This window comes from Oreochromis niloticus, linkage group LG3 (assembly GCF_001858045.2).
Source record: "Oreochromis niloticus isolate F11D_XX linkage group LG3, O_niloticus_UMD_NMBU, whole genome shotgun sequence".
Taxonomy (NCBI): domain Eukaryota; kingdom Metazoa; phylum Chordata; class Actinopteri; order Cichliformes; family Cichlidae; genus Oreochromis; species Oreochromis niloticus.
The window spans coordinates 2,760,176-2,782,544 of record NC_031967.2 but is presented as its reverse complement, the minus strand read 5'-3'; the positions used below and the strand labels follow the sequence as shown (position 1 = coordinate 2,782,544).

Sequence of the window (22,369 nt, the reverse complement as noted above, 5' to 3'; positions counted from 1 at the left end):
GCCTCAAGTGTCCCGGCCGCCCACACTTCTAGCACTCCTGTGATGCGCTCTGTGGCTCAGGAACAGTGCCGGCTGTTTCTGGACCCTGAGAAACCAGATAGGACAGAAGTGGGTTAGTCGTCCGCCATGGTCTGTTCCGCTGGGCCCCCGCTCACTCTGACTGAGTGGCCAGGTGATCCTCTGTGCAACAGCAGCAACAGAGCCAGAGATCACACCCCCACATCTGCCACATGTAGATACAAACTGAAGACCTCACATATATGAATCAAGATATATGGAATTATGTAGCAAAGACAAAATTGATAAATATGTTTTATATTTTAGATTCCACCCTTTGCTTTGTTGGCAGCGCTGCAAACCCTCGGCCTTCTCTCAGTGAGCTTCATGATGTCATCACCTGACATGTTTCACCTCACAGGTGAGCCTGTCAGGGCTCATCTGTGGAGTTTAATGCCTTCTTAATGAGGTTGGGACCATCAGGTGTGTTGTGCAGCAGTCAGGCTGGTGCACAGCTGACAGCCGTGTTTGACACTGTTAGAATTCATATTATGACAAGAACCAATCAGCTCAGTAAAGAGCAACAACAGCCCATCATTACTTTAAGAACTGAAGGTCAGTCAGTCTGGAAAACTGCTACAACTTTGAATGTGTCCAAGTGCAGACACAAAAACCATCAAGACTACGATGAAACTGTCTCACATGAGGACCAGGAGTCCCCTCTGCTGCTGAGGATACATTCATCCGAGTCACCAGCCTCAGAAATCACAAGTTAACAGCAGCTCAGATTAGAGCCCAGATAGATGCCACACAGAGCTCCAGTAGCATCTCTGCATGTTCAGAGGAGACTGTGTGAATCAGGCCTTTATGGTCACATAGCTGCTGAGAAACCACGACTAAGGAAAAGCAACAAGCAGAAGAGATTTGTTTGGGCCAAGAAACACAAGGATGGACATTAGACCATCTGTGCTTTGGTCTGATGAGTCCACATCTGAGATCTTTGGTTCCACCTGCTGAGTTTTTGTGCGATGGAGAAAAGGTGAACGATGGTCTCTACATGGTTCCCACTGTGAAGCATGACACACTGAACCATCATGGCTACCACAGCATCCTGCAGCATCATCCCATCCAGTTTGTGTTTAGTTGGACCATCATTTATTTTCCAACAGCACAATGACCCCAAACACACCTCCAGGCTGTGTGAGGGCTGTTTGACCAAGAAGGAGAGTGATGGAGTGCTGACCTGATGGCCTGGCCTCCACAGTCACCTGACCTAAACCCAGTGGAGATGGTTTGGGATGAGATGGAGCGCAGAGTGAAGGCAAAGGACCAACAGGTGCTCAGCATCTCTGGGAACTCCTTCAAGACTGTTGAAACCATTTCAGGTGACGACCTCATGAAGCTCATGGAGAGAAGGCCAAGAGTGAGCAAAGCAGGAATCAAAGCAAAGGATCTGAAATATCAAACATGTTTTGAGTTATTTCACACTTTTTTGTTTACTACAGAATTCCACATGTGTTCATTCATAGTTTTGATGCCTTCAGCATCAATGTATTATATTATATACTAAATATCTAAATGAAAATGAAACATTAATTAATAGACAAGGTATGCTCTTAAATATAGCAGAGGAGATTTTCTGTCTACATCTACCTCACCAACTTACCACCTACTTAGTGGGTAAGTTCATCAGACTTCTCTTCATCATCAGGAATTCTAGTAAACATCCAAACACTTTCAAACAGCTCACAGTAAGAAAAAGCTAAAGTTTTCATGCCTTCAACACACAAATAACATATTTAATAGTTAGTGAAAAATACTGAGAGTTTTACAAAGACTCCTTCATCTCCAAAAAATAAAAAATAAAAATCTAAGAATTCCCATAATCTCACGTATGGATCCATCTTTATTCCCCTGTAATTCATTTATCCTAAAGAACTGTAAAGCTGCCCCCAGAAGGCTCTTTGATACATTTTGGAATTCAGTTTGGCTCATTTTAGTATTTAAAAAGCTTTTTGATCATTTCATCTTTATTTAGAAAAATGTTGCATTTAATAGAATTTGTGATGGTGAAGTTTCAGGTCATCACATCTCATAGTTTTACAGTAGAAGTCACGATTGATCTCTCAGACTGCTTGGTCACTGGCTGTGCTGTTGGAATGTTTTTTCTTTATGCAGTCACCCCACAACCACAAAAATGAGAGCGCTAGTCATTTGTCTGTTGAGGGACAGGAACTTCAGTGTCAATATGCAACTGCCTTTGTTAATAAGTTGTATTAAAATACATTAATCTCTGTAATCTTTACAAATTACAAATAGACCAGATTACGAGGCTCTCCACAGTTACACAACAATCAGTCTAACTGTGGCTATGATTCATAGAAATGTGCAGTTACTTTATACATTTACTCAAATTGTTATTAATTCTACACAGAACCAGCCAGTGTAGGTAGGTGACATAGTTTGAGTACAGTACACAGTTGTCTTAATGTCATCACAACAAGCACAGAGTGATTATTGACAGATTTACAAACTAATGATTTTCTGGTGCCTTTGTGTCAATGGTGTGTTTCATGTATAGGCGGGGCTGCGTGGGAGAAACGGATCCTGCTATCATGCAACAGAGTGATATGCTAATGTCTTTGCATCAACATGGAGGCTACTGGCATGAAGCACTGGAGCCACAGATGCACCCAGGAGACATGAATCATTTTGGTGTCCGTGTTGTCATCACTTGACCAACCTACTGAATCCATGGTGTGTTCCTTTGAGTTTTGTACTATTTGGGGTTCTTTTCAGTGTGATGGACCAAACAATTATGTGTTTAACTGGTGCAAAAACCAAAAAAAGAAAGCTGGAAACAAATTCCAATTAATTTTTTTGCTTCTTAGCAGAGAAAAAACCTGGTATGTTCATTATGAATGTATGTGACATTTGACTTGGATCACCAGAGTGTACTGACCATGAATGGAGAACTAACATTTTTCATAGGTTGTTAAAGAATGTCAGTGTACTTTTTCAGTTGATTGCAATGAGGAGGCTGCATGTTTACACACTTCATATAACAACAATGTGTGCTGAGCACATGGCTCATTCTCTGCTTGTAAAGAGCTGAATATGTTCACGCAAAGAAAATGTATAAAGCGTTAAGCTTGTTAAAATGACTTTAACACCATAACCGCAGTTTGAAACTGTTCTTCATTTGTCAAATGTACAACGAGCTAACCGCGCTAATGCGTTGACGCTGTGCAGCTCCACGCACGGGGCGATCCGCGGTAACTCGCTAACGGAGGTTATGACGGTTGCGGTTATGGCATTAACATCATTTTAACAAGATTAACGCTGACAGCACTAATAAAAATGAATGATAGCTATTGCTGTCCTCGCCTTTATGGAGGGCGATGTGCTTCGGTGGCATTTCAGCTTTTAGCATTTTCCAGTTTTTGCCACCCGTGCATGTGACAGCCTATACGTGCTTTTCATTCGTGTATTGAGTGAATAACACATAGAGACTCCCAACAGTGGGTAAGCCTCAGTACAGCTGCAGTTGTACACACTTCACTGTTAAGCATTATTGGTGTATAAAAGCATAAAGTTTGTTCACATTATGGTTCACAGCAAAGATGACCAGTGTAAGAAATTTAATACCAGGAATAGTCTTTTCAACTTATTGTCACCTTGGTTAAAATGCTGTGTATGTTTAATTATAACCACTACTACTGCTCTGTGAGTGAAAGGCACACTGCCTACATTTTCCAACAGCAGGCTTTTTTTTCTGAACTGAATTTACTGACAATAATGCGTGTTCTTCATGACTCACCAATAAAGTCACATCATGGTCTGGTCCTTGTTTTTGTGAATCTTTTGGTTACATTTTTTCCCGCTGTGTTTTCATACCACCAGTTCTAAAGCTCCTTTGGGCAGCTCGGACAAAAACTAGACCTAGGTCTGCACTGACAGTGACAGATAGTTGCACATTAGATGGTCAGTCAGTGTTGCCCAATTCCACTTTGTCTGGAGAACACTGCCAGCCATTGAGCGAGAACCATTAGGAACATGAGAGGAGTGTTTGAGAGACAGAAAGACAAAAATAAAATAGCATTACTCTCACTGGTAGGACCAGGATACTCAGCCAAGCATGGCAGCTCATCTCACAGCTCCAAAGCCACGGTGGAAAAATACCAGCGTCCCCAATGTGTACATTTCAATCTGTTGTGACCAGACAGTGTTTTCACTGCAAATGCCCTTGCAGCTCACATGGCCGATTAATAGATTGTCGGAACATGTTTAGCATTTCTGTGTTAGCCTGCAATTCCCCTTTGAACTGTCCACACTCCAGAGCTTCAGCACGTCACAAACCCAGACAAGCAGACTTATAATAAGCCAAAAATAACGAAAACAATAAATTGGGTTTTAAAGGTTACAATGTTTAATATGGCTTGATATGTATATCATGCTTTTCTAGTCTCAGTCTCTCTAGTCTGCCTTCCATGAAAGAAATATTTATTTTGCATCAACCTCAATTAAAAATGTCACCAACAACATGAATGTGTTTGGATTAATGGAAGAAACCAGAGTACACAAAGTTCTGAAGGGTTCAAATCTAGAACATTAATCCTGTGAGCCACAAGTGCTAACCACGGCACTACAAACAAACATCCAGTTGTTACACAGAGACACGACCTAATGATGGTGCAACGTTTAACTACAGGCACTGTTTATTGTTAGCGTACAAATTAAGCATTTCTTTACTTTCCAGGATTCCCTCAGAGTTGCGTCTTTATACATTTCATCCATATATTTTACTTTTCTTTAAATTTTCATCAAAGTTTATTAAATAAGGTTATCTGATTCTCTTGGGCCATTTTTGTACATTTTTGACATTTTATAATTACAAGTGTTCAGTGTGAGCAATTCTAGTAGTACAGAATTATGTACTGCAGGTGTGTGGAGGCTGAAGACAAATGTATTGCTTAAAATAGCAGCTTTGTGTTTGGCAGATTGCTGAAATATGTGGACAGGTTGTTGCTTCTCCTTAGTGCCCCTATGGCATTCTTATGTATTCACACTGAACAATAAATATCTATTTTTGTAATGCTAGATATTGAATCAAATGTCATTTTTTTCCTTTTTTGTGTGATTTTGTCACTTTGAGGTTGAGTTAAAACTTACTGTGCAAAAGCTGTAGTCTACAATGGTTTGTTATGCAAAGTTTGCAACTGTTCTTCATTTGTAAACTGTACATTTCAGAATTTGTGATATTGCAAGACAATAGTACAACAGAGTATTAGGGCCACATTTAGAAAAAACATGTTATTGATCATTTTGAGAATAAAGTCGAAATGTATTCAAAATGTTTTATTTTGGAAAAAAAAGTTGAAATATTTTGAGAAAAAAGTTGAAACATGCAGATTACAGTTGTTCCAACACAGACTGTCACAATCATTATACAAAATGACTTGTTTACATGAGTGAGTGAAACAAATCAGCCACTCGACCAAGTTTGTGTGGTTTCTCTGTCCGACCACATGTAGCTTTCTCCACCATCTTTTCAGCATCTTTATACTTTTCGTCACACTGTTTATGTGCTAAAAGAGAAATGACGTCCTTCCTCGTTACTAAAACTGATTCTGAAGTACAATTTCACTAACTGAGAGGGTATGGCAGATGTTGCAGTTTGCCTGGGAACAACTGTATAATCTCCACACTTTGACTTTATCCTCAGAATGATCAATAATATTGTTTTTCTTAATGTGGCCCTAATACTCTGTCGTACAAAAGTCTAATGTTTAAAAATAGACATAAATTAAAACATACCAAAGTAAAGCGATCTATCTCCTTTCATCTCAGACAGCGCTGTCAGTAATATTAACCTGTCAGTTAACATTACTGCCATGTTGTGGCCAAAGTTGGTTGTTGCCACTGAAAACTGTGCTTCTTTCAATCTCATAGAAAACTACAGCTCTCTGTGTTTTGACAGTTTTGTCCATCTCCCGTTATCAATGACTGGAGCTGTGCAAGCTGAGAGGCCAGCAGCTTTTTTGCTGGTGGCACATGATGGTAAACTAATGAGAGACCAGCATGCCTGGCAAGCTGCTGCTGAATCTGCTTTCACTGCTCTGAGGTCAGTTAGGATCTATGCTTCAGATGGAAACACAGAGAGCATTAGCCAGTAAATCATCTTCGCTAATTTAGAATCATAACAGACGAGTTTCCTTGGCCAACGTGTGCGATGCAGATAAGATGAAGCTTGAAAAAGTTGTAGTAATGTGGTCCACAGAGGACAGCCACTACAAACTTATGATGTTTAGAATATGATGCTGGACATTAAACAGTATTAAAAATGAGCCATCTTCTCTGCTTGCCCTTCTGTAAAAATCATTGCAAGCCCCTGACATGCTGTAGAAATGAGAGAATGGTAGCAAGCATTATCGGCTCTCTCGATAATGTCAAATAACTGCTGGCTTCTCATTCATCTCTATGATGCTCATGCAAGAACACATACACAGTAACTGGAATAGCTGATTCCACCACTTAGGCCACCTTTGCATTTACTTGTGTGGCACTTACAACATGATTCAGCCACAATGCTACAACTGCGGTTGAATTGGACTCTTCTGAGTTGAGTTTTCAGAACCACAGGATTTCACTACTTCTGTGTCTGTAGTTGGGGTCATAACTCTGTGGCAACGAGCTTTTCATTTTCTTCAGTGTAGTTGCTAGTGGTTTGATGTGCAGTCTATGCCTTGGGCTTTACTCTGCTGCTAGTATGTTTTTGTACTTTTTTACTGTGAATCATCTTTTCCAGCTGAAAGTAAACTCTAAAACCCCGTTAACACTTCTTTCATGGCAACCACTGGCAGATTGTTGACCAAGTTGCTCCAATCATGTTCTTTCAGAGGTTGCACAATCTGTGGCTTCTAAACACGCGGCAAAATCCTTCTTTTTTCCTTTGTGCTTCAGTGTTTGAGGCCTTGTGGTTTGCTGTTGCCACAGTCTTGTGTTTGCCACCCATTGCTACACAAATTGACATGCAATGGTACGTCTACCGAGGTGGTTGATGTTAGGTTGATGTAAGGTAAATGTCCCAATTCATGATCACCTCTCAAAGTGATGTGCAGCTATTGTTCTTCACATTCCTTGATGTTTCATTGGTAGTGAAAGAGGGATATTTCAGTCTATGAAGTGGGGCTGTAATTTGAAGAGAAAGGCTTTATTGTCTTTAAGGTGAATTTTTCTACTATGCATAGTAGGACACGTTCATCTTGGATTCTGTGCTGCAATGGCCCAAACCTTTCATCCCAAAATCTGCACTTTTTAGGTTTCTTTATAATAATTTGATGCTATGCAGGCTCTTCCTTGAACCTTTCTTCGAATCGAGTTCTTTCTCCTGATCGATACCAAAATCTTGCTCAGCTGATTTCTGGGGTTCTCTCTCTAATATAAAGTACCTTATAGTGGCTGTTTTTGTGAACTATTGCAATTTAAGTAAAATTGGATTGAATTTAAAAATGCGTTACTTTACATCAGAGACGTGATCCATAAAGCATTTGAGCACTGATTGTATTTGAATGGAACCAAAGATAGACCCAGTCCAAACTGGGGGCTTTCCAACAGTGTTGTGAGAAAGAAAACATGTGCTGTTAAATAATTTGGTTAATGAACAAGGACTCTTCTGGCTGCTGTCCAAGATAGAACCTCTTATTTTACATGCACGGCCTCTCCACTAATGCAAAAATCTGCAATCCAATTTGCAGAAGCAATCAGCTCTTAATTCTTCTTCTCATGTATGTTTGAGTCCCTGTTGGTTAGTGCCTTTGAATAATGAATGTGTGCCTCTTGGTGTGGTTAATACTAAAGTGGTTAATGTTTTGTCCCCTTTGCTAAGGATGGAATCGGTGAACTTGGTTCACCAGCCGTACACCTCGAGGTCTGTTATATTCTGCTTTCAGAAAATGGTAAAATGATTTACTTATCTGTGGCTAATTATTTTTGATTACACGAGAATGACATCCCGCTCTGAAGCACAAAGTACGATTTAATATAGTCCACAATAATATCTCTTCCATTTTTTATCTTATCAGTTGTTCCAAGATGAAGATTGATACCAGCCTGAATATGCCCCAGCTCCCAGAGGCCCTGTCCCAGGCAGGCCTTCAGTTTTCTGTGGCAACTGAGGAGGACTTTGATGAAATCATGGCTATGAGCCAGGACATCTATGGAGGCCTTGACTATCTACCTACTAGATACACTAGCTGGCTGCAGGATACCAACCGCACAGTTATACTGGCACGCAAACATGGAAAAGTGGTAAGTTCACTCAGTAGTAAAAGTTCAGTTCATAGGCTAAATGGCTGTAAAGCATCACCCTGATAAATGACCCAGCCAGCCTGAAACCTCAGCAGGCTGCATTCTACATATACATCTACTATACATATAAAACATAACAAAACATATATCTGAATGCTGTTTGTTGACTCAAGCACATAATTCAGTAAATTATCTCTCCTATTAACACCCTGCAACTAGATATGACTTCTTCACAAACTAGCAGAGTTAGCTCCTTAGATAAATAAGTAATTAAAAGTATCCATATCAGCGTGATAGCTTATAATTTTTTGTCTGTTATCTTCCTTTGTTTGATTGCTTGGTAGATTGCTCTGGAGTCTGTCTGTGTCATCGATGATGGGGAGACCATGCTGGTGGAAGGTCTCCGTGTTGCCCCCCAGGAAAGGGGCAAGGGCGTGGCAGGTGTTCTGCTACGCTTTTGTGCTGAGCTGGTTAAATCCAGGTATCCAGAGGTCAAAGTATGCCGCTTGACCCGTGACGATCAGCTCGGACCAAAGGACTTTGAAAAGTACCGCATCATAACTAAGCAGGTAGAGTAAATGAATGTTTTGATCTGTCCTGATGTTAAATGGCGTGTCAGTCATCATGAGCCTTTTTGGGCTGTTTGCATGCTTCTAATGCTGCCTTTTCTCTCTCCAGGGAATCCTGCTGATGCGCTTTAGAGCTGAAGACCTCAAGCTGCATCTCTCTGAATTTGGTCTAGAAGGAGACAATGAATCCACTTTGTCCACCTTTTGCTCCAGTCCTCCTCCAGTGCGTCTGGACCACACAGCAATCCAGCAGCTCTACTTAAACAGTGACCTGCTGCACGGGGTCCTCCCTAATGCAACCATCATTCAAGACTGGCAGCCATTCAAGCTTTTGCCCAGTAACATGGCCATCCTACTAAAGAAGGAGATTGACTGGATGGTGGATGATATGTCCAATCCTACCGTGGCCAGCCTCTGTACCTTCCCTTTCAGGGTCCCCATTGGAGATGACTGGTAAATGTTCCTTCTTCATTTATTAATAAGACTAAATGGATGTTGCTGAAGCAAGTGTACTGCACAGTAACACGAACCATTGTCTATAATAGCATATTTCGATAGTATCACTAGGGAGCACAAGAACTTCACTTTTTTCTACATGGTACAGATAGTTTCTATGGAGACCGTTCTCATTCCCAACGCGTAACATACTGACGATTTGTCACGTCCTGAGGCGTCCCATAGCAACGCAAAAGGTAACCTATGATATGCACCGGACTGTGGATGGAATGACGCTCCCGGCGATAACACACGTTCCAGCCGTGTATTCCAGCCCTAACCCTAACCTTAATCCTGACCCTAACCGTAGCCTTATCACTAACCTTAACCACAGTCTTAATCGTATTAGATAGTGTTTCCAAAGCGAGTAATGATGAGAAAGTAAAATAAAGGTACGTTTCATTCCAAATGGTTCCGACCGCGTCACATACCGACGACTTGTCACATGGCGTCGAATGTTACGTTTTGGGATGAGAACGTGTTGTTTCTATAATATGCACATTACATTTACAATCATCCTTACTGCTAAGAATGGGAAACTGTTTGCACACAGTCATGATGTTTTCTTTAACCAGGTATTACCTGAACATTGACATGTTTGGTAAAGACCTCGCCCTGGCTCGACAGCAGTTCTTGTACCACTTGCAGCGCCATACTGCCACCTTGAAGGGTCATGTGATGTGCCAGATGTTCCTAGACCCACCGCTTTGGAAGGCCATGGCTGAATTCTGCCACAACACCCTGAGTGTGGAGTTGGTGAAAGAGTATACTGAGCAATGCGTGGTGGAGTGTGATCTCATCTAGTTGCAGAAGGTGGATGGAAATAAGGAGAAGTTGTCGAGGCATGACAGGAAGGAAGACAAGGGTTTAAACAACAAGGAAGTAACACAAATCAGTTACAAATACAAATAAACACAACACTCTGTACTGAGGAGGAAAATCAAGTAAACAAAATGTAGTTTTAGATACAAAACAAAACCTTGAAGAATTAACAATACACAGGTACATGATGGGAACTTAAAATCATCTACATCATGTAATCAACTACAATAGGTCTATGATTAATGCTGAATTTATAAAGTTTATAATAATTAACTGGTACACTGGACGCGTTGATTTTGCTACTGAGGTGTATTTAACATGTTGTTTCCTCAAAAAACAAGAGAAGGAACAAAATAACACAAATACCTCTTTCCATGGATCTAAAATGGACTTCTGGAAAAACACTAAAACACCCTGTTGTTTTTTAAATGATTTTCAAAGAATGATCAAATCTGATAGAGTCCAACAGAGTCACACAGAATGTGAATACACTTGAGGATTATTGGTCCTGCCAAGAGGTCGTGAAGTCAATCAGAAGTTAAAAAAGTTCTTTAATTTCACTGAAAAAACAAACTGTTTTTGTCATTGCTGTAAGTCTTGAGCGGACCCTATTGCAGTTGAGCTACAAAGATGTAAAAAAAATTTAAAAAGTGTTGAACGTGAGAATACTTTTCCCAAACACTGTTGCAAAGTAAAATTGTGCAAACAACATGCAAAAGCTCATTTTCAATTCTGTTCTCTGTGTAAATATGGAAATTCTAAATATGTGTAATGCTGAATTGGGTTGTCAAATCTGCACATTTCTAAAGGCACTTTATTAAAACTACCCTTGAAGGTTGTGTCTACATTATAATGAGAATCAATCGTTTGGGATCAAAAACAGCGCCCTCCAGAATGTTTGGGGCAAAGACAGCACATTTTTGCAGTTTGTCTTTAAACAGCACCACCGTGGAAATCAATCTATAAATCAATATGTTACTGAAGTGCAAGCTTTCAGGTTTAATTTAAGGGGTTTTACAAAAATTATGCTTGAGCTGTATAGTATGAAATGGCGTAGTCCCGCTACCTTCAGATGTTCAAAAATGAATGGAACAATTGACTGAGAAATGCTTTCGTGGCCAGGTGAGGCCTGCTTCGTTGTTATTTAGTGAAAAAGAAAGCAGACATAATATTTGAAGGTTAATCATAATTCAAAGTGTTGAATTTTATAGCGTTTCACTGTAAATTTAATGTAACTTTAAAATGAAATTTTGCAAGTGAGGAAGGTCGACATCAACCAAAGGTTGATTCTGTTCATCTGGACGTTTTCAGTGGGAGAAAAGTTTCGTCACTCATCCAGGTGGCTTCTTCAGTCTCAGCTGACTGCAGGTTTCCCCAATCTGAACAGCAGGAAATAGGCTGGAAAGCTCCAGCCAATCCAGGAGAGAAGGGCAACCGCTGACTAAGAGAAAACCTGTAGTGATCCCGTATGTGTCAGGAGTATCGGAAGAGTTGAGACGCATTATTTCTATACACCGCATCTCTGTGGCTTTTAAACCCCAAAACACGCTGCGCCAAAAATTGGTCCACCCCAACAATCGGGTCCCCGACACAAACAGAGTAACATAGTGTACGCTGATCAGTGCCAGGAGGATTGCCAGGATTTATACATCGGGGAAACCAAACAACCTCTGGCTACAACACAGAAGAGCGACCTCGTCAGGCCAGGACTCTGCAGTCTATTTACACCTACAGGCCAGTGGACACTCTTTTAATGATGAGGATGTACACATCCTGGACAGGGAGGAACGCTGGTTTGTAGTCATTGTGCAAATGTGCTGTTTATAAGATTGGGGAAACCTGCAGTCAGCCGAGACTGAAGAAGTCACCTGGATGAGTGATGAAACGTTTCTCCCACTGAAAACGTCCAGATGAACAGAATCAACTTTTGGAGATTTACTTACCTGGATGATTGAGAATTCGTCAAGACGAAGGTCGACATTAGGCTGAAAAATCCAAGTAAACCTAATTCCAGAAGTGGCTCATGCATTGTTAAAAAGAATGAATCCCCTGATCATCCAGCAAAGTGCATCTAACCAAGTCAAAAACACACTTGAAGAGGCAGGTCACACTGTCAACATCCACAAATGGTTTATAACAAGCTGCAAACCAATGATTACACTAAAGATAAGGGAAGTTAAATTAGGCCAGAAAACACGTTTAAAAACAAAAAACAGTTCAATTCAATTCAGTTTTATTTCCACAGCGTACAGTCACAACAACAGTCACGTCAAGGTGCTTTATATTGTAATATAGACCCTATAATAATACATACAGAGAAACAATCATGCTACCCCCATGAGAAAGCGTTTTGGCAACAGTGGGAAGGAAAAACTCCCTTTTAACAGGAAGAAACCTCCAGCAGAACCAGGCTCAGGAAGCCATCTGCCTTGGTTGGGGTGAGGGGAGGAAGACAGGACAAAAGACACGATGTAAAAACAAATGAAGAAAAACCAAGATTAACTTGAACCATAAAGACGGAGAAAGAAAAGTGTAGATAAGGAGAGAAACAGCTGATGATCCAAAGCATGCTACATGTAACGTGGGTTGTATTCAGTGGTTGAGAGGAGAAGGCAGAAACACTCAGCAGGACACTCAAAAACTCACGACCACACTGGTACTGGGATTTCCACAGTGCTCATCCTTTAATAAACACACTCTTCACCAACCTTACAAGGCGAGTTGTTGAGTTAGGAGGTAAAGAACTGAGGTCCATCTCAGTCCATACGTCCATGTGGAAGCACACTTCTCCCACGCTCTACAGAGAGCAGTGGCGCACACTTGTGACATCATTAACATTAACTTAAGTTGTCTTAAAGAGACACCACACAATTGTGACTGTTACACACAGCATCTGCCTAACATGGTGGAGGCAGCATCATGCCAGTGAAACTGGGTCACTGACAATGTGACTGCTGATAGAAGCAGCAGAATTCATTGTGAAGTGTGCAGCGCTTTATTCTCTGCTCAGATTTAACCAAATGATGCTCAGACAGAAAATGATCCGACAGCACTAACAGTGCAAACAGATTATGACCCAAATCATACTGAAAAAGCAACCCAAGAGTTTCTCAAGGTAAAAGAAACGGGACATTTGTCCATGCCCAAGTCTGTCACATGATCTTAACCCAGCAAGCACCAAATCACAACAGCCAAATAATATAGAGAGAAAGCCCCACAGTCAGCCGACGAGGAGAACAAGGCTAAGGGACTGACAGCCATCTGTCGCAACCAGCAGGGGGTGAGGAGAGAGAGCCAGAGCTAAGGACACACTGTGGAAGAGGGCCACAGTTTAACAATAACTAAGGATTAAATCTAAAGTGATATATCAGCACATAGAGGGAAATCTATTTTTGTCTTGAGTAAAGATCGAGCCGAGCAACTCACAGGAAACAACATTTGGTGATGTCCATTGTTTCTAGACTTCAAGCAGACATTGGTTGAAAAATGCTGTCCTTCGTTTTTTAAAGTGTCCTAAAATTTATGTAAAGACATAAATTTATGTTATCCCAGAAACTTTGAACCTCTGAAAATGGGGCTTTGCAAAACAACTCATTGAATTTTTTTGTTAAACCCTTTAAATTAGAGCTGACAGTCAGCTCATTAATCGCAGATAGTTTTTTAAAATTTACAATCCACAGTGAAGCTGTTCAAAGGCAAAACTTCGTCCCAAACATTATGAAGGGCGCTTAAGTAATTTACTAATTTTGGGTAAGATCATCTTTAACCAGCATTACCTTAGGAATGTCAACAGCAGGTAAAACCCTGACAGTTTATCATCAAATATGGACAGGTTTATGCTTTTTCTTTTAAACACATGTTACTGAGTTCATATGTAATTGCTGCAATACCTTTATTAACTTCTTAAAACGTAAGAGAAATTTAGGCTTACTTGAGTACTTTCTTACAACAATGCCAAACAAAAATGCTAATGTTTCAGAAATACTTTGCTGATGACTGTGCAGCTTACTGGCTTTGCATCAAACAGAGAGGAACGTTATGAAAGGAAAAGTTTGCATTAACAAATTATTTAGTATATTGTTACATTTTTAATGTCAAGGATTGTTTTCAAAGATAATATTAGTTTGTGTACAACTAGACCTCGCCCAATAAAATCACAACACTTCAAACACAAACTCGACTGCTTTTTAATGCAAAATGTTTCGATCCACAATGAGAAACAGCTTTAGTGCTACGTTTTTATAGGCTATCTAAGTGTGCTCTGCTGGAAGTGTTTGCATGATTGTCCTGAAAAGTGTTCTAAGGAAAAATCTTTGGCTTTTTAAATCAGCGCCATCATCATCATCTTCTATTTTGTCTAAAACGTTACTTTACCACCAAATTCCAGCACAAATGTGTTACATTCGGTACGTGACTACAGTCTCACCTGTCTGTAGTGCATTAGTGCTTTATCCACAGCATATTTAATTTTTACTAGGAAGCTTTATGGCCTAACTGTTCTTTATAATTCTTCACTGAATAGAATTGAAATTACATCTGCATCTCCACATAATATATCTCTATTTCTCTATTTAAATGACCAAATACACAGAGAGAGTGAGACAAGGTAAATAGTGTGTATCTTTTTAGAAATACACTTTCATTTGTAAAAAACTAGTTTACTTGCTTTGGCAAGCTTTAATCTTGACTCTGACTACCTTCTTCTTCTGGTATGCAAATATACGTGAAAGGATGACTGTGTCTGTTTTTTAAGAAAGATAAATCTTTAGTTTTACACAGTAAAATTCATCCTGCTTTTTGAGTCGTCACATCCTCAGCACATTTCTAACAAAATAGGCAGTCAGCTTTTCACTCTCAAAGAAAGTATATCCTCAGCTAAGCCAGTGTGCCAGAAGAGAGTAACGTTGACTATTTTTGTCCTCGAACAAAACACTGACAGTATCCCTCTGTCCCACACTGCTGTAAGCGATGCTTTCAGCCTGGCCAACCCTATAAACTTCTGCCTCTTCCGCTGCTTCTCATTCTTACTCATGAACAAGACACTTTGTTTTTTACTGGCGAACAAAATACTTTGTTACAATGTGACTGCTGACTGCCGGTTAATCCCGCATTCCATATTTCCTCCACTTTTAAGTCAAGATAACTGAAACTGACTCAACCAACCACTAGTTTTCATAATGTACCATAACTTTCTACTGCTGTTGTGTAATGAGAAGTTTGTTAGGTTGATTTTTGTAATCACAAGAAAAAAAAGTAATTGCAGGGAACAACTGAAAAAAACAACAAAAGTTCATTTTATAATCCTAAATACACACTGAGACATTCAAATCTTTGAATCATATATTAAATAGATTGCTATGTATTTTCATCACAATCAAATAAACATTTTGATAAGCTTAAATTTATCTTTTAATAGCAACTAGGGCTAGCTTAGGCAAATAAATGGATCATGCTTAGTTACTTTTTTGTCATAAAAATATAATATATATATATAAAAACAAGGTATTTGGCTCTGAAAAAAACCTGATCATGTATTTATTGGAAAGCGACTGGAGAGAATGTGACCACATTCATTAGCAAACTGCTCAGCTTTGCAACATGTTCCTCTCTACGTTGGTTAACAAGTTTATTAGACCTCCTGTCAGAATAGGAACAAATATTTTAGAAATCTGTCAAAACCTGTTTACAAATAAAATCATAATGTTATTTATAATAATAAACGAAATTAACATTTTTATACCCAAAATTCAGCCGGCACATCGGACTTTTCTAAAAAGTCTAAAATGAATGAATCATAATATTCAACCACTAAAACTTCTGTTCAGAAATGCAAGAAAAAAATGTAATTTGGCAACTAAATAAAAAAAGTGCATAACAATTATTACCATCATTATTATTATTTTGTTTTTGTGTTAACCAGTAAATTTGATAACCCATGGGTAACAACATTAATTATATTTTAACACTTAAAATAGAATTTTGATTACACAGCTTGTGCATACTGGTGGACTAACCAGTACAGAAACACAGAAAACAAATCTGGTAATTATCAAGATTTAAGAGCAGCTGTGGTATGAACGTGACATTGAGTGGTGGTCTAATACATTTGTTATACACTCAAACTCACAATTTGTTTAAATGCAAAAGTTTTGGGGTGTTAATTTATTGATACATGTACAGATTTAACATTAACATGTTTTCCATTTTGTGGTCCTCACACATAACTTCAAACTGCACATATAGGAAATGCAAATGAAGCAGTTTTATCAGTGCTTTATATTTCATTTAAATTTACACAAAAAGCTGCGTAGTGTTGGGCAAAGATTGTAGATCTCCACCTAAAACTTATTTCCTTATTAACAAACTAAATTGACATAATCACAACAATTTGGTTTGCTGTTAAGAAAACAACCATGATTGTTCCGTATGCGAGCTTCTTTGGCCTGTAAAAGACAGTGGTTGCACAGTCAGTACATACGATTTTGTATTTAGTCATTTGCACAAGGATCCTGTGCTTGGAGGTTAGAAAAATACCATGTTCCAGTGGTTCATTACTACTTTTGGACAATTAGATATTTAAAAAGCCGTTTGTCAGTTTAAGAATTAAACTTTACAGCTGACACTGGCACAAATCACCAGGAAGCACAAATCAAATGACATATTTAATTGTTCGGACAATAGGAACAAAAATATTTTAATATCAATTCAATCAGCTTAAGATTGGCTTCAGCACCTGTGCTGCTTTCAAGCCTGAGGATATTAATTAGCGACAGTATATTAAACTACTAAGTCATAGATCAGACAGGTTTTCATAGTTTTCATGCCTTTCCTTTGCTTAGACTCATTTACACAGTAAATAACACACAAAAACATAGAATATGTTCAGGCGATTTCGTGCTCATGACTGAACCGTGTGTGCAAAAGGAAAGCTGGAAGAAGTGCCAAATTTCATGCTGAACTGGTTATCTGAATGAATTTATGAAAGAGCGGCAATTTTTGTTGTTGTTGTTGTTGTTGTTGTTTTCAATGCAAGACTTGTTTGAAAATTCATTTAAACTTTGCCTGTTTTGTTAAATAACCTATAATAACCTATTTAATTTGAGGTTAGTTATATCACTTTGTCTTAAAGATGTGAGGATTATTTACTAGTATACAAGTAAATAAACAAAGACAAAGGCATTATAGGGCAAAGTATTATATTAATGTATGTTTTATGAATTACTGTATATGCCATTAAGTTAGTGGGTAAGCAACATGCACTTTAATTGTCTTTGGCAATAATAGCTAAGCTCCCATCATATGTAAAGCAGTCTCAACCTCACGTTCTTGTCACACATCTCAATGTGCAAAAACAATGATACAGCGTCATAATGTAAAACGTCAAAACTCTGTCAGTCTGTTCCTTGGAACGTGAACCATGTCACAGAAGACATTTAGAGCAGTTACACATTAAAAATGAAATCATATATTTTATTCTCTAAACAGACTAACAGATTAACAGAACAAACATTGTTTAACGTGTGCTGAAACTATGGTGCAGGTTTGGGTTTATTATAAAACCAGGAGATAACAAAATATACCCGTACATTTAGTCTTGTAGGTACTTTATGTGTGTGTGATTCCATTTTGTGAAACCCAACAAGTTTTCATTTCAGAGGAAAATATTATTCTTTTTACTCCCGTACATTAACAGCTGTGTTGTCATTAGAAACCTTGAAAACTAACAATGTTACATGCAAAATAGAAATAAGATACATTTTTAAGAAGTTAGATTAGCAGTTGTGATGCAAAAATGTGTAATCTTCAAAAATCCTTTTCTTTTCATGTGTTCAGTGATGCAAATCTTGACTATATGTACTTTTCAGCCTTCCCTGTGCTTCATTTATATTGCTTGCTTAATCATGTCTTGAATGAAAAGGCCTGGGACCTCTAGAATGACATGAACAAACCTTTCTCATTTGTTGTATTTTAAGTAAAGGCAAGTAACGAGTCTGTGTTTTCTTTGACATTATTTTTCTCTTTTTGTTTAAGATGTTTTTAAATACTTAAATAGCTGATATCTGTTTAGAAGTAGTTCCACATTAGAAGGATAATGTTATTTCCTGTCTTTAGAGAGTGAGGTGACAGGACTCGTTTGAGAGTGGAGTTTAAATTAAAACACAATTTAGCTGGCTTTATTTTAAGGCTACAAACATCAAGTACATCTATAAACGGAAAAGCTTTCTGAAGGTCATTTACTGCTTTTTGTTTCTGTTTTCTAATTTTCAGTCCTGACTATTTCCAGAAGGGTTTTGTTGACTTATCAATCCAAAAGACCTGTCAATATCAACAGCTCATACTTAGCAAAGTACTCATATTAAATTGTGCCTTTAGGCACTTTCTTATAAGCAGCTTGTTACAAAAACACATATTTTCCCCCTTCTTTAGTCAAATCTACAAAAAATACCAAAGATAAAAAGGTTAGATGGACATAATATTGTATTTTTATACCTGCAAAGGGATTTCTACAGCTTTGGACAAAAACTTTGCACATCTTAAGTCTTAGAACCTAACTGGTGATGTGTTTATTAAAGTATGCTGGCATGTAGTGGGTATACCAACACACACAGGGGGGATCTGAGTAGATACACTAACCCAGCGCTATCTACAAGAATGCTATTTATACAAGCAAGAGTGGAGTGACCTAGAAGAGTGGAAGGGGCGCTAATTATATGTAAAGAACAAAAGGTAAGTCAAAAAAGTGTCCGGGCAATGACCATGGAGTATGCTGAGTGAGGTGGGATGGAACTCCTCCTGGCTGATCTCTCATTACATCTGAGAGAGAGACAACAGGACTCAACATCCAGGTGATAGAGTGCTATAACATCTGCATGTGATCTGGTTAACGGTTAATCATGATTACATCCAATCAAAGTATTATCAAGAAAAAAACTAATAAATATGATGAGTAAGAAAATTGGCATTGTTACACAACGATGTGTCCCTGTCTGTGTGTGTGTTTGGGAGCATGGTAGATATGGTGTGTGTGTGTGTGTGTGTGTGTGTGTGTGTGTGTGTGTGTGTGTGTGTGTGTTAGAGAGAGAGATTGTAAAAGACAGAAAGATGTAAGAATCCCTGACTTTTAACATGATTTTAAAAAATAAGTTGAGTATACTGTGACTGACAAACAGAGTAATGGTGAGGAAAAGCATTCCTATGTAACTGAGCTAAAAAGAAATCATATTAAAATGAATATTCATGCGACTGAGCTCATGAGAGTCATGTTGAAGTAAAGTACAGCATATAACTGGGAGGAAAAAGGAACCAGTTTAATAAGATGATTTAATGAAGTAATCTCTGCTGTAGTTAAAGTGGTGAAAAGTCAGAGAGGGAGGATAATAGGGTCTGGACACTGGGTGATTGTCGTCTCAGGAGATGTGACTTTCAGAGAGAAAGAGGGGAGGAGGGAGACATTGGGGTTTCTTTTTCCTTTAGTTCCTTACATGAGGAAGAGAACATAAGATCTGCCCTGGGACTCCACAGCTGGAAATTACAGCAAGAATTGCTGGAGGAGCAGCCATCACCCGAACACTGTGGACTCACACAGTAGTTTTATATTCGTCTCTGCTCATTGTTGCCATGTTGGCGTATAACCTCAAAGGAGTTTTCTACTGGATTACAACTTCCAAGGATTTGCCTCCTTTCCTATTCAGTGTATCTACAAGGAACAGAGATAACTGTGTCGTGGCCAAAGCCCATTCTCTCCCCAACCTCTCTCCTCTCAGCATCGGATCGGACATGGAGGGGTGTGACTGGGAGGAACGGCCATCCTGATCTGAACTGGAGCAGTGCTCTGTGTGGCAGGGCGTGGTCTGCGGTGCCGCTGCAGGGGAGGCGGACTCACCTGCACGGCATGCGATACAATACAATACAACTTTATTTATATAGCACATTTAAAAAACCAGCAGTACACCAAGGTGCTTTACAATAGAAACGGCATCTGCAATCACACCTCACCGGCTTAAAGTCTGTGCTGACTGACTGTTGTGGTGGTTGTTGGTATGTGTCCGGCAGTGAGCTGCAGAGCTACAGCCGTGTTGTGTGTAACAGCAACCATGGTTAGTAAAAGTATGCTGAAAAGCATGAGCGAGCGGTCGTGTCTGTCGTGCGTCTTTCACACTCTGTTATTGGACTTCTATGGAAACTACAGTTTGCCCATAATGAACTCCATGTTTGAACATAAGGGTGGGATCATATTATCAGATCTGCTGTCATATGTTGTGGACATTTGGGTGAAGAGAAGGGCGGAGCTGTCAACTGATCACCACCTGGTGGTGAGTGGGATCGGGTGGCAGGGACGACGCTGGACAGACGTGGCACGTCCAAACCTATGGCAGGCCTCTGCTGGGAACGCCTGGCAGAGGCCTGAAGAGCTTTGGTGGTATTTTTATGGAGGCTGGGGACACTGAGTCTGAACGGCCATATTCAGCACCTCCATTGCTGAGACTGCTACACTCAGCTCCTGTCGTAGTGGTAACCCCTGAACCAGATGGTGGACACCAGAGAAGGGAGCCATCAAGCTGAGGAGAGCATTGAATCAGGCTTCGTGAGCCTACAGGTCTTCAGCGGTAGCTGATGGGTACTGGCAGCTTAGCAGAATGCGGCTCAGGCAGTGGCTGAAGCAAAAACTTGGGTGTGGGAGGAGTTTGGTGAGGCCAAGGAAAAAGTTCAGACTGCCTTAAAGCCATTCTGGCAAAACGTCAGGCAACTCAGGGATGGAAAGCGGTGCTCTGCTCACACAGTGCATAGTGCGGGTGGAGCGCTGCTGACTTCAACTGAGAATATAGTCAGGAGGTGGAAGGAATACTGTGAGGACCTCCATAATCTCACTGAGTCTACCCCACCCTCTGAAGTGTGGACGGACAGACATAGCAGGCAGCGATCCCAGGATGTGGGGTGTAAGAAGACCAGTCTGCTCCCCTCCCCGCTTTTCCATGTCAAAAATGGGCTGTTGGGTTCATGTGTTGGATTGGGACTGCCTCGGCAGCCCTGCCCACCTACCTCTGGGTAGTGCTTCTGCCCCCTTAGGTCCTGTGTTTATAGTGATATGTCGTGAAATGTAATGATTATGGTGTAATTAAAAAGGAGAAACAAATGTCAACATCCAGGTCTTATGAAGCGCCTTGAGGCGACTTGTTGTGATTTTGGCGCTGTATAAATTGAATTGAATTGAATTGAATTGAATTGAATTGAATTGAATTGAGGTCTCAGAATCTCTTCTCTGCTTTCATGGATGATGTGGTTCTGTTGGCTTCATCAGGTGATGGCCTCCTGCTCACTTTGGAACGGTTCGCAGCTGAGTGTGAAGCCAAATCTGAGGCCATGGTCCTCAGCCTGAAAAGGGTGGAGTGCCCACTCAGTCAGGGATGAGTTCCTGCCCCAAGTGGAGGAGTTTAAGTATCTCGGGGTCTTGTTCACAAGTGACGGGAGAGGGGAGTGGGAGATTGACAGACGGAGGGGGGCTACAGCTGCAGTGATGCGAATGCTGTACTGGTCCTTTGTGGTGAAGAGAGATGAGTGTAAAAGCTAAGCTCCCGATTTACGTCCCTACAGTCCCTACAGTCCCTACAGTCACTTATGGTCAGGAACTGTGGGTAGTGACCGAATCAGATTGCGGATACAAGCAGCGGGAATGGGCTTCCTTGCAGGGGTCTCAAACTCCAGTCCTCGAGGGCCGCTGTCCTGCAACTTTTCCATGTGTCCCTGTTGCACACACCTGAATAAAATTATTGCCGTAGGTCCTTAACAAGAGTTTAGAACTTGACTGAATGCTGAGGTGGCAATTCAGCCCTTTGATTCATGTTACAGCAGCTCATGAGTGAATGAACATGGTGCAATAGAAGTACACTTTTCCAAACACTTACTTGAGTAGGGTTAGGGGTTGCCACTTCAGCATGCAGTCAGGTTCTAAACTCTTGTTAAGGACCTACTGGCACTAATTTTATTCAGGTGTGTTGCAACAGGGACACATGGAAAAGTTGAAGGACAGCAGCCCTCGAGGACTGGAGTTTGAGAGCCCTGCTACAAAGGGTGGCTGGCCTCTGATTTGTTAAGGTAATAGTTGTGGTACTGCTGGGGATTGAACCCAGGACCTTCAGCGTGTAAAGCAGATGTGATAGCCACTATACTACAGAACC

General features: G+C 40.1%; 1 protein-coding gene and 1 non-coding gene across 4 annotated transcripts in view; one reads left to right on the top strand and one right to left on the bottom strand.

Moving 5' to 3' along the window:
- nat16 (N-acetyltransferase 16) overlaps positions 1–11,389 on the top strand; it is a 36,245-nt gene extending 24,856 nt beyond the window's left edge. Inside the window, exons 2-7 of one of the 3 annotated variants that reach the window (XM_025899291.1) lie at positions 2,579–2,754; positions 7,886–7,955; positions 8,082–8,307; positions 8,652–8,876; positions 8,986–9,329; positions 9,947–11,389. In XM_025899291.1, the coding sequence (XP_025755076.1) occupies positions 8,092–8,307; positions 8,652–8,876; positions 8,986–9,329; positions 9,947–10,175 (1,014 nt within the window). In that variant the 5' untranslated portion in view covers positions 2,579–2,754; positions 7,886–7,955; positions 8,082–8,091 and the 3' untranslated portion in view covers positions 10,176–11,389. 3 annotated transcript variants of the gene reach the window in all.
- A 10,907-nt stretch (positions 11,390–22,296) lies between these two features.
- trnav-uac (transfer RNA valine (anticodon UAC)) lies at positions 22,297–22,369 on the bottom strand. Its single transcript has one exon. It is a non-coding gene; the product is annotated as a tRNA-Val (tRNA).